Source organism: Gopherus evgoodei, chromosome 1 (genome assembly GCF_007399415.2).
Source record: "Gopherus evgoodei ecotype Sinaloan lineage chromosome 1, rGopEvg1_v1.p, whole genome shotgun sequence".
Classification (NCBI taxonomy): Eukaryota; Metazoa; Chordata; order Testudines; family Testudinidae; genus Gopherus; species Gopherus evgoodei.
The window spans coordinates 156,495,055-156,510,543 of record NC_044322.1 but is presented as its reverse complement, the minus strand read 5'-3'; the positions used below and the strand labels follow the sequence as shown (position 1 = coordinate 156,510,543).

Below are 15,489 nucleotides of genomic sequence, written 5' to 3'. Positions count from 1 at the left end.
CCCACCTGTTCCACATGGAAGGAAAAGATCATTATGTAGGTAGCAAAAACTGCCCTTGGAGAGATGCTCTGGATAAATGTCTCTAAAGAGAACTAATGCAGAATTTTCACTTCTGTGGCTTCCTCTTGCAGGTTTTCTCTGGGGTGGGGAGTGGGGAATCTGGCCTCAAATACTCAATTAACATAAATAGTTTCTCTAGATTACATTGTTTATCTCATGATGAATTGCAAAGGGCTTATCTTTCTTTTGTCTTTTGGGAAACCAGAATAAGCAAGTCCAGTATGTGGACCTTGGAGGAGCATATGTGGGGCCGACACAAAATCGCATCCTGCGGTTGTCTAAGGAGCTAGGAATAGAGACGTATAAAGTGAATGAAGTAGAACATCTTATTCACCATGTCAAGGTAAGGTAGAATGGATCTCTAAAACACAGTGATGTAGATGAGTGTAGATTGTTGTTAGTTGCTTTTTTTTTATTTCTGTGGGGATGTCACTAGTTTAGAAGTACTATCTCCTGTATTGCCTCTTCAAAAAAATTGGTAGCAAAGTACCATAAACATGTCCTGCTAATTAATCCATTTATGAAGTTTTAATGTAACAATTTGTGCTTACATACTGTGCCTTCAGTTAAAAGATAAATGCGTCAAACTCTAAGGTCAATGTTTTTGATAGTGATCACTGATTCTAGGTGACTTTTATTTGTGCACTGGTTGGGCTGCCTGGAGCCTGACTTTCAGAAGTGCTGGAAACTCACAACTGCAGCTGAAGTTAGCAGAAGCTGTGGATGCTCAGCACTCTTAAAAATCAGGCCTAAGGGGTGTCAAGTTGGGCTCAGCTAAGAGAGTAGCTACTTTTGAAAATTTTGGACTAAGAATTAAACTTTACAAGTCAAATATTAGGCCGATTTTACCAATAGGGGAACTAAAATACAGAGTAAATAATGCTCTGATCTCACAAGGGGCCGAGTGCCCTGGGACTTCAGGGTGCTCAGAAGCTTGTGCAAACACCTCCCAAATGACTTGTCCAAGATCTAAAACAAGACATCTATGTGGCAGATCTGGTAAAAGCCCAGATTTTCTGAGTCCTTGTCCTATGCTCTGACCCAAAAGAGCATCCTTCCACCTGTTAAACATGGAACAATAGTGCATCTTCCCAGAGGAGAGAATTTCCAAGTTTTGCAGCAGCCTCTGTGGGAAATAAGCTTCAAATTCAATGTTACACACATGAGTAAAACATTGTGAAAAGCTGTTGCTATACAGTCTTGTGACAGGTGAAATATGTCAGCCAGTCAAGTTTCAGGATTTCTGATGCTTAATCAAAATTTAAACAAAAATTCAAGGGACTTAAAACAGGAACTGCAACAAAAGATCTGCACTCTCATAGATTTTTCTCAACTATTTTTCCTGCTTGACTTTTATGAAAAATAAGCCTCTTCTCAAAGCCAATGATGCAGTTTTTTATGCTGACATTAAACAGTTGTTACTACTGAACTGGAATCCGTGAGACTGTAGGACAGAATGTACGTAATGTATCTTTTATATTAAGAATAAAATTGATGAGATATCAAATGCTGTCATGGGTTAAATATTTCTTTCTTTAAAAGTAAATGTTTTGATTTCACCATGATTATTTTTTTCATTCACCTCTATATTTATCCAACAATGAGAGAATATTGTTATAATATTATTGTCGCAGATTCACAGAGCAGGATCTGCCTCTGGTCTTTAAACAGTTTTTCTGGAAGAGTCTCTCTCGGTGATAAGCCCTCGGCTTCCACTTTTCTCAAGGAAGGGCCGTGATTCTGCTACTTTGAGATTGGGTCTGTGGCTTCAGCGCCGCTGTGTCTCACTGTGGCTTTTTCAGCAGATCCAAAGTAGCTTGGAACCCTGTGGGAGACTTCCCCTCTTGGGATGTATGCAACCAGCAGATGTTTTCAGTGACACAGGACAACCTTTTCAAAACAAGCCATTATTAATTAGAAAACAGGAGTATAATATTTAGGCATGCTGGGTCAAGAAAATATATCAAAGCCAAAATGTATAACTGTCGCCTAACTTGATCGTTGATCCTTGTTTAGTTAGAAGAGTCCATCTTTGCCCTTGCAGCTAACCTTCCCCTGTCTCTGTGATTGCCAACCTGTCATTTTTTCACTAACACCCTGGAAAGTCCCTTGCAGCTCACTCAGACCCCCTCCTTTTTCTAAGGTCTTTTGAGGTTTTCTAATGTTGTAGTTTTCCCTTTGATTTCTCTGTTCTCAGCCTTGGCATAACAGCTGTGTTTCCGGGATTTGGCAGAGGAGTTGCCTTTTCAAAGCTTTGAACCCGGCTGTTGTGTTTGAATTTTTGCTGGGATGTTCCTTATTTAGACCATTGTTTTACATCTTCTGCTCAGTTTCTCTAACAATCCCTCTTGATCTAACTCCATAGTAAGTAACCCATCATAAACACACACAGAGGCATGCATCATACTCATAAAAATAATACCATTTGTCACAGTGTATCATAAATAGAAACCTTAATTACAATTAAATAGGCTGGATCCTTTACATGAGACGGAAAGCACATGCACTGGCCAGGAGCTTCTCTGGTGCAGCTAAATCTATTTCAGAATCTTGGCTTCCTGCAACTGGATTTCTTGGTTCTTATTTATACAGCGACTAAGTATACTCCTTACAGATCTCTTGTCTTTTACCATACAACCTGCTAAAGTGTTTATTATTATTTCAGAAGCAATGCAAGCATTGGAGGCCAGTCTAGATCGTGACAAATGGAGAATATACTTGTCTGCACCCTGGAATCTAGGTGATAATATTGAAACTTTTGACTGGAGTTCTATCCTGTAAGCTCAACTCCAAAAGTTGAAAGTGTCCAAAAGTCTTCAGCTCTAAGTGGGTTCAGATCCAAATACTAACCCAGACTTTGTAGTGCAGGTCAAATCTACTCAAATTCTGGAAGATGTGTCTCTTGAGAAATGGAAGAAATCTAATTTTTTCGATTCCCTTTCCAGTATTCTAGCAAGGATCCCTGTGCATCTTTTAAAATCTACTACTGCCTTTACATATACCTAAGAGCAAAATCAAGCCTTTTAAAGTCAATTTAATTCATTTCAGATGCTTTTTAAATTCAAATAATGTATGGGTCTTCCTTTGTACTACAAAATGAAAAGACTGGGTCTTGTTTATCTCTGAGTGAGTCCCTCCTCATTAGGCTTTGCCATCTAGATTGGCTTCTATGTTTATTTCTCTTTAATCTTTTTTAAGTGCCCAGATCTACTGCTGGATTTTTTTCCTCCTTGCTTTTGAATTGCTTATGATATTATTTTCAAACTTCTAGGAAGATAATTCTTGCCCTGCATATTTTGTTTTGATGAAAAGTGACCTGTCTCTTCACTAGTCTTCTAAAGGAGATTATATCAACATATTTGTTTTTGCTTGCTGTTGTGTCAGCCTTACTGAGAAAAATAATCACAGCTCTGGGACTAGTGTTTGTTAATTTAACTGCTGCAAAAAGCCAGAACAAGCAATGTGTACTTGTAGGCCAAAATTTTCAAACATGCATGCCTAAATACATGCTTTTTATTTAGCTGTTTAAATAACTGGATTTTCAGAGGTTCTAGGCACTTGCAGATCCCATTGACTTGAGCTGTGGGAGTTAAGCACTTCTTAAAATCAAGCCATTTTTATTTAGGAGCCTAAATATGGATTTAAGAAAATTTTGTCCAGAGGTTTTATTTGCCTTACCAAAATGTTGGCTGTTGTGTTCTACTGTTGGTCAAATGTTGGATTTTTAAAAAAAACAACCAGAAAAGATATTTATAATCTAGATAATATTTACCACCTGATTACATCACTGTTAATTTATATCAAATATGGGACCTAACCATTTAAGTATCCCTTTATAGTAACGTAATTAAATATGGATGTGGGTTTACCATTTGTCAGGATCAAATTATCAACAGATCTGCCTGTTTATTTAACTATTATTGTATTCCAGACTTGGTCTAATCCTATTATCGATGCCCTTATGATCATGAAGATTTGGTGTTTAAAACACAGTTCTGCAATTTTTATCGTGTACAAAATAGAAATTGATTTGTCAAGTGTAATGTCTGGAATTAGGAGGCTGTGCTACATAAAATCCATGTAAACATTCTATGTGTTTGAAAGTAATGATCCTCCAACTTTGAATTTAAAAATGTGCTTCTTTCATGTAAAAAGAGAACAGTCTACCCTTGCACCAATGCGTCTCACACCAGCTGCACTTGCTCATGTCTGTGGCCTTGTCTTTCCCATTCTCACCTGCAGAGAATTTCCTGATGTACTCACCAGAATCACAACATTCCATTTACACTTGTTTTTCAGCAGCCTGACGGATCTCACTTCTCTAAGTCCATCCATGAGACTGGGGTGGACTCACTAGTGCTATTTTTATGTTTCAAACTCATGTTCCTTACCACAATCAGAGCTTTTCATAATATCATATTTCTCATTTTGCCCCAGACCTGGACGTCATCAATATAAGTAGAACAACACATCTATTCCTTTTAAACTTCCTCCTGTCTTATTTTGGTGTACTGAAAATACCAAGCAGTAACCACTGAAAATGGTATCTGTCTATCTGTTCTGAAATATACTGTACCTGGAACTTTCCTCATGCAGTGACAATTGCCAAAATCCCACTGGATGTTTCCAAAACACTAAAGGCTGGACAGACCATGTCCTACACAAGTTCATGGAAGGCCATCAATGGAACAAGGAGCGTCCCCTTCACAGGGTTGGGACAGATTCTTGAGAGCAAGTACAGTTCCTGTTCCTCTTTAGCACCCTCACAGAAGCTATGTGCCCGACAGAGAGGGGGATGGAGCTCTGACCCCACCTATGTATTAGCCAACAGTGCTGGCTGGTTGTGGATCAGGTAGTGTGTTGCATCCTATTCAAGACTGAGCCAGCACTAACACTGGTGTGCACAGCCTGGGAACTCCTAGGAGGAATTCCAGGTGAGCCAAATTGTCTGGCATGTCACTGAAATCGCTAGATGGTGAATATTTACTCTTGTCTACATAAAACCTTTCACTGAAACCACCAATCTGCGTTCATGAGAATGCTCATCTCTGTCTGTGTAGAAAGTCTTTGCAGTCCTCCTGGGTGTCATTCATTTCTGATATTATCGTAGAACTGACGGTGTTATTAAAATGCAGTTTGCTATGGTCTTGTTTATGAATTATAGATATGATACCACTGTTGTACTGGGGATTTAATTGGCAATGGGATAAATGATTACTGTATCCCTAGGTACATAGTTCAGTGGTGTTTGTGTATTTCTGTGGTATCAGTGATATATGTACGTACATTAGAGTTAAGGAATATGATTTATTTACAAAAATTAATGGCAGTTTCTGATAGCATAGCTTAGAGTATAATGGCTTAAATGGATTTTAAATGAGTAGATGAAATTGAAGCAATTTTTCTTAGTGCATATCTTCTTTCTCTGAATGCATTGTAATTAAAGTATGTGAGACTCTTAGTTGCTGTTGGTGACAGGTGACTCAAAATGTCATCATCCCTCCTTCCCCTAGCCTTATTTATTGGGGATTGTTTAATTCAAAAACTGATAGCTGTGTGCAAGTGTGAATTAGACCACTGAATAGAATCAATTTGCATCTTTTCAGAAGTTGAGTCTCTCATGGTTTGGAAATGAAGTCAAATTTAAAGTCACTTTTTAAATTACATGATCACAGAGGGACTTGGTGGTTGAATGTGTTGGTAATGGGGTATGGAACTTTTTGACTTCTAGGTCATCAGCTCACATTTTTCCCAGCTATAAAATGGTCTCAAGAGTGGGGAGAGGTAGCAGTCCACATCATGAAAAACATCCTTGTACAGTCAGCCTCATTGGCCTCTCTTTTGAGAACGTCAAAGACTGAATGGGGAGAGAGACGAAAATATGGTCTGATCTCCAGGCTTGATTCTCTCCGTGTTGTAACTGAGGTAGCAATCAGTGATGGGCATGTGAAGAAAGCTTGCTCTTGTGCTGTCTCCTTTGGCCCTGCCCTGTGGATAAATGGACATCTTCACTTCCGAGAGCCGGCCATCTGGCAATGATTGCAAAGGGTGAATTCACAGTTAGATTTTTTTTTAACAAATGAAATTATTATAGCAGAGGTAAAAGATGCTACGTGATGTACAGACAAAATTGCAAAAGCAAAGTTGTACAGTACGTGGTCCCTTCTCCCAGCGCTGTCTGTAGAGCAGGTCTGGTCAGAGATGCTAAATATCAGTGAAGTTCACTTGAACTCTGGCAACTGTGCCCTTATGGTTTGTATGTGGATGGAAGGAATAAGAAAAAATTACATGATCAAGCAAGGTTTTTTGATTAATTAGAATTGGCAGATGAATGGAAGGAACCTTTCCGAGTCCTTTCCTTGTGTTTCCTAGGAGATAAGGATAAGCAGCCATAGTACCCACTCAGCTTGTTTAATCCAGGCTGCTTGGAGCAAAGCCTAAATTGCACTCGATTGTAATAACTGTTCTTTTTTCCTTATATTGCTGATTGAGAATCATCATAGAAATGGAAACTAGACATGCGTATTTCATACAGGAACAGCTGCTTGATTCCCGTGAGTTTCACACATGCCTGTTAGAGCCAGTCTGGTGTCATGCATCACTTTTAAACAACAAATTTCAGAGCCTGGAGCATCATAAAAATTTGAGTAATCCCAACATTCTCTTCTGTTTTAAATAAAATATATTTTCTGGTTTTGCACAATGGCCCTATCTCTTTACCAGTGAGTCAAACCTGGATGATTTTTTCCGCAAGCTGAAACTCCTCTCCCCCACATTTTCTTTTTCTTTAAAAGAACAGAAAAGAGGAAAAAAAAAATCCCAAAACACTCGCAAAGGTTTTTATGGAATGAAATAGCAAACATTTTTAATGGGTTTAATTTTGTAAGCATTTTTATTCAAGTATAGAAAGGCGCAAAAAGGAAGGCTTGCAATTCCAGATGCAATGATTTGTAGTAACACTTCTTCCACTGATTGGTATTAATTCCCTGCACTTCAAAAAGCTTATTATAAAGCAAGGCCCCATAATCCTGTTGTAGGAGGCAGGCAAATATCCTTTCCCCTATTCCATCTTTTGCAGATGAGATAACCAAGGATCTGAAAGATTGTCCTAGGTTACTTGTTAGCACAACAGGGAATGGAACTCAGGTCTATAATATGACAGACCCTAGTTTAAGCCACTTAACTCCACTGCCTTTCAGAATGATTGTTCCAAGTGTGTGTGTTTGGTTATGTTGCATGTAGAATGGAGATACTCTTGCATATCACCATTTACAAAACACTGACAATCATGGTGGGCTAGAATTAATATCATTTGATCAAGTAATTAAAAGCTGTTCTAATGCATAGGTGCAAGAGGGCCAAAGTAAGGTTGCATAGACGACCTTATTTCCAACCTTATTTCCTACCTGAATGCTTGACCTTCGCAACTTCAGTGGTCTTTGTGGTTCATATTTTTATATGGAATTTATATATATATATTACTCCAGCTGTATATTTATAGCATACAGATGAGTATGGTAACTAATTATCTCAACATATGGAGTCCAGAACAAGAAGAGAGAGAGAATGGAGCTTGTAGTTCAAACTGGCCTTTTTCTAATAAGAAATAAAATTCTTTGACAAGTCTAATACGATTGTATGTGTAGGTCTAGTTGTTCATCACAGCAGTAGATGGCTTGGTTTGCTAGCCAGCATGCTTTAATAAGAGTTATGTTTGCAAAGGAATTAAGTGACAAATTCTGCACAATTCTAGGTGTCTTACTCATTGTGTAAGTGAGTGCAAATCTCCAGATATATTCTGTAGAGCTACAGCTGAGAAACAGTGTGGTTTTTATATAGATTAAATTTCATACTGACATAGCTCTTTACCATGTTTCTCTTGCACCTTGTTGTGATGGAGTAGGGACTGTCTGTGTGGGGAATGGGATAGCAGGGGAGGATTTTAGGGGATGGACCACACCGGAGCTGTAACCTGATCTAGGTAAGGGAGGGGAAAGGTCAACATCTTTGCCCAGGAAGGGGGGAAAAAAGGAAGGGAGTGGCAGGAGGGAAGCAGTTTTGAGTTTGGGCTTGGGGCTGTGTGGGCGGAATTCAGGGTATCCTAGCTAGGATCCAAGCACCCTGAAAGCCCAGAAGGACTCGATGGAGGGATCCTGACTGTACCTGCAAGCTCTGCTGTAACCTGTGTTCCTGTTGTCCAATAAACCTTCTGTTTTACTGGCTGGCTAAGAGTCACTGTGGGTCCCAGGAAGAGGGGTGCAGGGCTGAACTCCCCCACACTCCGTGACAACTGGTGCCAGTGGTGGGATATACTGCACCCCGTGGACAGCGCTTCCTGTAGTAAGTGACTGGGGAGCAGTAAAACAAAAGGGTGATTAACGCCTGGGAGTGTGTGCCCAGTGAGAAGGACTTTGCAGTAACAGGGTCCCCCGGGGGATTGCAGCGAGCGGTCCAAGGGGCGGAGGAGTCTACAGCTCAACCCTGGCAGAGAGGTGGTGACCTCAAGAAGGGCTGGTGCACTCGGGGTCCCCCTGGAAACCGTGGGGAGCGGCGAGCACCCCAGCCTGCGAGTGCCCAGCAGGAAGATGTATGCCAAGCGGCGCAAGTGCGACCTGCTGGAGCTGTGCAAGCAGAGGGGGCTGCGCCCGGGGAGGCTCAGCAAGGACCAGCTGATTGCCCAGCTGGAGGAGGGAGACCACATGAATGAACGGAGCCCTGTCTCTGAGGGAAGCAGCCAGGCAGATGCAGCACAGGCACCAGTGTCTGTCCCCACTGGGAGTGGTCAGCCGGCGGATGAGGGCTTCCTGAGACCCCCCCTTCCTAGGCCTAGGGGAAGGGCGAGGAGGAGCCCAGTGAATACCGAGGGCACCGTGACCCTCCCGGCCAGCAGGGGAGCCTCCCGGCGAAGCTCACCCCCCAGCAGGGGATCCTCCCGGCGACGCTCGGCATCCGTGGAGCGGATGTGGCTGGAATATGAAAGGGAGCTGAAACGGGAGGAGCTCGAGTTAAAGAGGCGAGAGCTGGAGGAGAAGGAGAACCAGCGTAAACATGAGCTGGACCTGGCCCAGCTGAGGAGAAGTGAGGCCCCGGCTGCGGTGAGTGAGGGGGGACCCAAGCCTACAAAGAGCTTTGATAAGCACTTGCTGCCCCGGCGTAAGGAGGGGGAGGACATAGATACCTTCCTGACGGCCTTTGAGAGTGCCTGCGAGCTGCACAGGGTTGACCCTGCAGACAGGATCGCAGTTCTCACCCCCTTACTGGACTCCACAGCCGTGGAGGTGTACAGCCGACTGAAAGGGGTGGAGGCAGGGGACTACGAACTGTTCAAACAGGCCCTGCTCCGCGAGTTTGAGCTGACTCCTGAGATGTACTGGAAAAAGTTCCGGAGCCAGCGTAAAACCCGTGAGGTCACATACCTAAACTGGTCAACCGGGTGCAGGGTTATGCCCGTAAGTGAACAGCTGGGGCCCAAACTAAAGAGGACCTGCTTGACCTATTCATACTGGAGCACCTGTATGAGCAGTGCCCGTCCGACCTGAGGCTGTGGTTGATGGACCAGAAGCCGGAGAACCCGCAGCATGCAGGCCAGCTGGCCGACCAATTTGTGGACAGTCGGGCAGGGGATGGCAGGGAGGAGTCTCGAAGGAGCAGGCCTGCCTCAACGCAGAGAGAGTGTCATCATGGGACCTCCCAAAGGGGGCCTATGGAGAACCCCCCCCAAAAGGGGAACATCCAGCGGCAGGTCCCTCCGACCCACTCAAGGGGACCCACGAGACATGGGCTGCTATCGCTGTGGCCAGCAAGGCCACATATGGGCACAGTGCCCCAAGCTCAGGGACAGACCAAGCAGACCCAACCCGCAGAGGGTGGACTGGGTAAAAACCCAATCGGAGGAGGGGCTATATTCCCAGGAAAGGGGGGCTGGCAACATTCCACCTGTGGATGCTCCAGGCTCCGGGTTTTTGGTTTACTGAGTGGGCGTGGGGCTGCCCCTCCAGAAAAAGTGCATTGTTTCTCTGGAGGTAGATGGGAGGAAGGTCACTGGGTACTGGGACACGGGCGCAGAGGTGACGCTGGCTTGGCCCGAGGTGGTGGCCTCAGATCGGATGGTGTCCGACACCTACCTGACCCTGGTGGGCGTGGGCGGGACCCCATTCAAGGTGCCCGTGGCAAGGGTACACCTGAAGTGGGGGGCCAAGGAGGGCCCCAAGGATGTGGGGGTACACTGATATTTGCCCACAGACGTGTTGATGGGAGGGGACCTCGAGGACTGGCCTAGTAACACCCAGAGTGCCCTGGTCGTGACTCGTAGTCAGAGTCGGCAAAGGGCACTGCTCCCCGACAACGGGGAAGGTACTCGACCCGAGGTGCAGGACCCTAACCCATGGAGCGGGGAATGCCCAAGGGCACAGTTCAGAGAGGCTGCGGCCTCAGACCCAGCCAGCAAGAGAGAGCCGGTCCCCATACCTGTCCCAGCTGCTGAGTTCCAGGCCGAGCTGCAGAAAGATCCATCCTTGCGGAAGCCCAGGGACCAGGCTGACCTTAGTGCAGTACAGATCCTGAGGAGAGGTTGCAAGGAGAGGTTCCTGTGGGAGAAGGGGTTCCTGTACCGAGAATGGGCTCCCCCAGGGGAAGTAGAGTCATGGGGGATCAGGAGGCAGCTGGTGGTCCCCCAGAAGTTTTGCCACAAGCTGCTGTACCTGGCCCATGACATCCCTCTCGCAGGGCACCAGGGAATCCGGCGCACCAGGCAGAGGCTGCTACAGAACTTTTACTGGCCTGGGGTCTTTACTCAGGTCCGACAGTACTGCCAATCCTGTGACCCCCTGCCAGAGGGTGGGGAAGGCCCGGGACAAGGGGAAAGCGGCTTTGAGGCCTTTACCCATCATAGAAGAACCTTTCCAGAAGGTGGCCATGGACATAGTGGGACCCCTCAGCAAGATGACCCGGTCAGGGAAGAAATACATCTTGGTGGTGGTGGATTTTGCCACTCGCTACCCCGAGGCGGTGGCCTTGTCCTCTATCGAAGCAGACACAGTGGCAGATGCGCTGCTGACAATTTTCAGCCGGGTGGGGTTCCCCAAGGAGGTCTTAACAGATCAGGGGTCCAACTTCATGTCGGCCCTGCTCCGGTCCTTATGGCAGAAATGTGGGGTCCAGCACAACTGGGCCTCGGCGTATCACCCCCAGTCCAACGGGCTGGTGGAAAGGTTCAAAGGGATGCTGAAGATGATGCTAAAAAAATTTATGAACCAGCACCCGCAGGATTGGGACAAGTACTTACCTCACTTGCTGTTCGCATACAGGGAGGTACCCCAGGAATCTACCGGGTTTTCACCTTTCGAACTGTTGTATGGAAGGCAGGTAAGGGGGCCCCTAGACCTGATGAGGGACGAATGGGAGGGGAAGGCCGCTCCCGAGGGAGAGTCAGTGGTGGAGTATGTCCTGACCTTCTGGGAAAGACTGGCCGAGCTCATGGGCTTGGCCAGGGAGAATCTGGCCCGAGCCCAGAGGAGGCAGAAGGTCTGGTATGACCGAACGGCACGGGCCCGTGCCTTCGCCACCGGGGATCAGGTGATGGGTCTCATCCCCATGAGGAGAAACAAACTCCAGGCCACCTGGGAAGGGCCCTTCAAGGTTATCAAGCAACTGAATGAGGTAAACTATGTGGTGGAGCTGTCAAACCGGGCACATCACCGTCGGGTGTACCATGTGAACATGATGAAACCATACTATGACAGGGGGAATGTGGTGTTGGCCGTGTGTGGACATTGGGAGGGGCAGGGAGAATGACCCGTTAGTGGATCTATTCCCTGGGACAAAATCTGGTTCCCCCCTGGAGGCAATTCCCCTCTCTGATCAGCTGACCCCGGGCCAGCACGCTGAGATCAGAGGGCTGCTGCATCTGTACCGACAGCTGTTTTCCAACCAGCCTGGACGCACTAATTTGACTGTCCACCGGGTGGAGACCGGGTCACATCTCCCTATAAGATGCTCTCCTTTTCGGGTCACTGGTAAAACTGCCCAGGATCTTGAAAGAGAGGTCAGGGACATGCTGGCTTTGGGGGTGATCCAGCCGTCTTCCAGCCCTTGGGCCTCACCAGTGGTGCTGGTCCCCAAGAAGGATGGGTCAATCCGGTTCTGTGTGGACTATCGAAAGCTCAATGCCATTACCGTATCTGATGCCTACCCCATGCCCAGGCCTGACGAGCTCCTAGACAAGCTGGGAGGTGCTCGGTACCTCACCACTATGGATCTTACAAAGGGCTACTGGCAAGTGCCGCTGGACGCAGATGCCAGGCTGAAATTGGCCTTTATCACCCCTCTGGGGCTTTACGAGTTTCTGACCCTGCCCTTCGGCCTCAAGGGAGCACCAGCCACCTTCCAGCGCCTGGTAGATCAGCTACTGAGGGGGGTGGAGAGTTTTGCCGTGGTGTATATTGACGACATCTGCGTCTTCAGCGAGACCTGGGAGGACCACATGTCCCAGGTTAAACAAGTCCTGGACCAACTCCGAAAGGCTGGGTTAACCGTAAAGGCTGAGAAGTGCAAGGTGGGGATGGCTGAAGTATCTTACGTGGGCCATCGGGTGGGGAGCGGCTGCCTGAAGCCGGAACCAGCCAAGGTGGAGGTGATCAGAGACTGGCCTGCTCCCCAAACCAAAAAGCAGGTCCAAGCCTTTATTGGGATGGCGGGGTACTATCGAAGGTTCGTGCCCCACTTTAGTGCCATAGCCGGCCCCATCACCGAACTGTTCAAAAAGGGGAAGCCAGACAAGGTGATCTGGACTGAGCAGTGCCAGGAGGCTTTCCGGGCGCTGAAGGAGGCTCTGGTTAGTGGCCCAGTTCTGGCAAACCCAGATTTTGACAAACCCTTTATGGTGTTCACGGACGTCTCAGACGCGGGACTAGGGGCAGTGTTAATGCAGGAGAATGAAAAGGGGGAGAGACACCCCATCGTGTACCTGAGTAAGAAGCTGCTACCCCGGAAGCAAAACTACGCGGCCATCGAGAAGGAATGCCTGGCCATGGTGTGGGCCCTTAAGAAGCTAGAGCCATATCTCTTTGGGCGACACTTCACCGTGTACACCGACCACTCTCCCCTGACCTGGCTGCACCAGATGAAAGGAGCCAACGCCAAGCTCCTGAGGTGGAGCCTGCTCCTGCAGGACTATGACATGGACGTGGTCCATGTGAAGGGAAGTGCCAACCTGATTGCGGACGCGTTGTCCCGGAGAGGGAGCCCTGAACTTCCCCAGGTCACTGGGCAGAGTGACCCCACTCAGTTCAGTCTCGAAGGGGGGAGAGATGTGATGGAGTAGGGACTGTCTGTGTGGGGAATGGGATAGCAGGGGAGGATTTTAGGGGATGGACCACACCGGAGCTGTAACCTGATCTAGGTAAGGGAGGGGAAAGGTCAATATCTTTGCCCAGGAAGGGGGGAAAAAAAGGAAGGGAGTGGCAGGAGGGAAGCAGTTTTGAGTTTGGGCTTGGGGCTGTGTGGGTGGAATTCAGGGTATCCTAGCTAGGATCCAAGCACCCTGAAAGCCCAGAAGGACTCGATGGAGGGATCCTGACTGTGCCTGCAAGCTCTGCTGTAACCTGTGTTCCTGTTGTCCAATAAACCTTCTGTTTTACTGGCTGGCTAAGAGTCACTGTGGGTCCCAGGAAGAGGGGTGCAGGGCCGGACTCCCCCACACTCCGTGACACTTGTTCCTTGCTGTATCAGACATCACTCATTTTTAAGCAGGGAAGAGAACTGGTATGATTGTGCACGTGCTGTAAATCAGTACAGGGCACCACATACTTACAAACATACATAGCAATGAATCAATTTATAGGGTGACATTTGTGGTGGGATTAGAACCTCTGTCTTCAGTGTTGAGACGGTTTAGCTAAAAGAATAACTATGGTAGCATGATGCAGAGAATGCTTTGCACATTACATGCAATTTCTTAGAGCTGTGGTTTTCAACCTTTTTTCATTTGGGAACCCCTAAAACATTCCAAATGGAGATACAGACCCCTTTTGGAAATCCTGGAGGTAGTCTATGAACCCCCTTGGTCCGCAGACCACAGGTTGAAAAACGCTGTCTTAAAATAAGAACAGATTATTTTTATTTAAGATAAATGGGTATGGTGTTTTACAGACGAATGGGACACATGGTTTCCACTTCTAATATCTTACAGACAAAGGGCTGCTTCATCATTTTTTAACACTCTACTCTTGGTAGGGGTGGTGCATAAGCACCAGGAGGCATTGTGCCTCAGAGATGCATAGTTTCATTTGGGGTCCCCTAGCTGCTGGCAGGACTGGCTCCAGGGGGTTGGCCGCCCCAAGCAGCCAAAAAAAGAAAAAAGCCGCGATCGTAATCTGTGGCAATTCAGCGGGAGGTCCTTCGCTCTGAGCGGGAGCGAGGGACCCGCCGCCGAATACGTGAAAGTGCCGCTCCTCTCTGGAGTTGCCGCCCCAAGCACCTGCTTGATAAGCTGGTGCCTGGAGCCGGCCCTGGCAGCTGGAAGGGGACAGTAATAAGCAACACCGCTTTGTGGGGTGCAATAGAAAACCCTCCCGTTACTCTCCCTTGTAACCTGCAAGCTCTGCTGGTTGGCATGTGGGGGAAAGGGCAGACTCATAGCGTCCTTCTTCCTGCTCCATGCGCGCGCTCTCTCTCTCCGTTTGCTCCCAGGAGAAAGCACCTGGAACACAACCTCTGCACCCCCAGTTCAGGCACCCCCAGTGTCTGTGCTACATTTCTGTGGTTCTAGCATGACTACAATTTTTTCTCTTTGTGCTATGAGTTTAATATAATCTAAGAATGGGTGTGCACAGGAGGCTGACACCTATAGCCTTTATATTAGCTAAGCAAGGCATTATTTGTAATGGTATTTTCCAAAGCAGGTGCATGGAATAATTTCCTTTTAGAGCCCCAGTTGGGGTTGTAATATCTGGTGAGACTTTACCTTAAGCTCTTTGGTGCTCTTTTTGTTTGTGTCTAAGTTTGATGGTTTGCCTGGTTTTGTACATCAATTTGCCCTTTGTACAGTCAGCCTCTTCAACATCCTCTATACTGTATAACGTGGCATTAACCTTTCAGAGCAGCCAAGAGTCCTATACTGAAGCAGGTCCAGCTTCTGATATTCTCTCCAGGGTTCCATTTTTGGCAAAATCACAAGTGAAGTTACGAATAAAATGCCTTTGAAGATCCATGCCTTTGGGCATTTTGGTACTGATATTGAGAAGTGAAATTAAATGTGCAGCTGGAGTAACATTTAAAGTTTTATATTTCTGATGCCAGTCTGACTTGATCATATGGTTATATATAAAGAAATGGAAAGAAGTAAAAAGTTTGCACATCCTGGCACATGATTTTCATCTGTGGGCCTGGCCTTTCTTTGGAAAGCCTTTGGCATCAGTAGTCATGGCCCTA

The 15,489-nt window shown here is 46.6% G+C and overlaps 1 protein-coding gene across 3 annotated transcripts in view; it reads left to right on the top strand.

Annotated features, from left to right (window-relative positions):
* The window catches only part of LOC115658017 (amine oxidase [flavin-containing] B-like), a 94,336-nt gene that overhangs the window by 34,060 nt on the left and 44,787 nt on the right, over positions 1-15,489 (top strand). For all 3 annotated transcript variants that reach the window (XR_004002120.1, XR_004002113.1, XM_030576473.1), the window contains exon 3: positions 266-403. Coding sequence is in view for 1 of the 3 variants with exons in the window: in XM_030576473.1 (XP_030432333.1) it covers positions 266-403 (138 nt within the window). In the remaining 2 variants the exon portion in view is untranslated. The remainder of the gene's footprint in view (positions 1-265; positions 404-15,489) is intronic.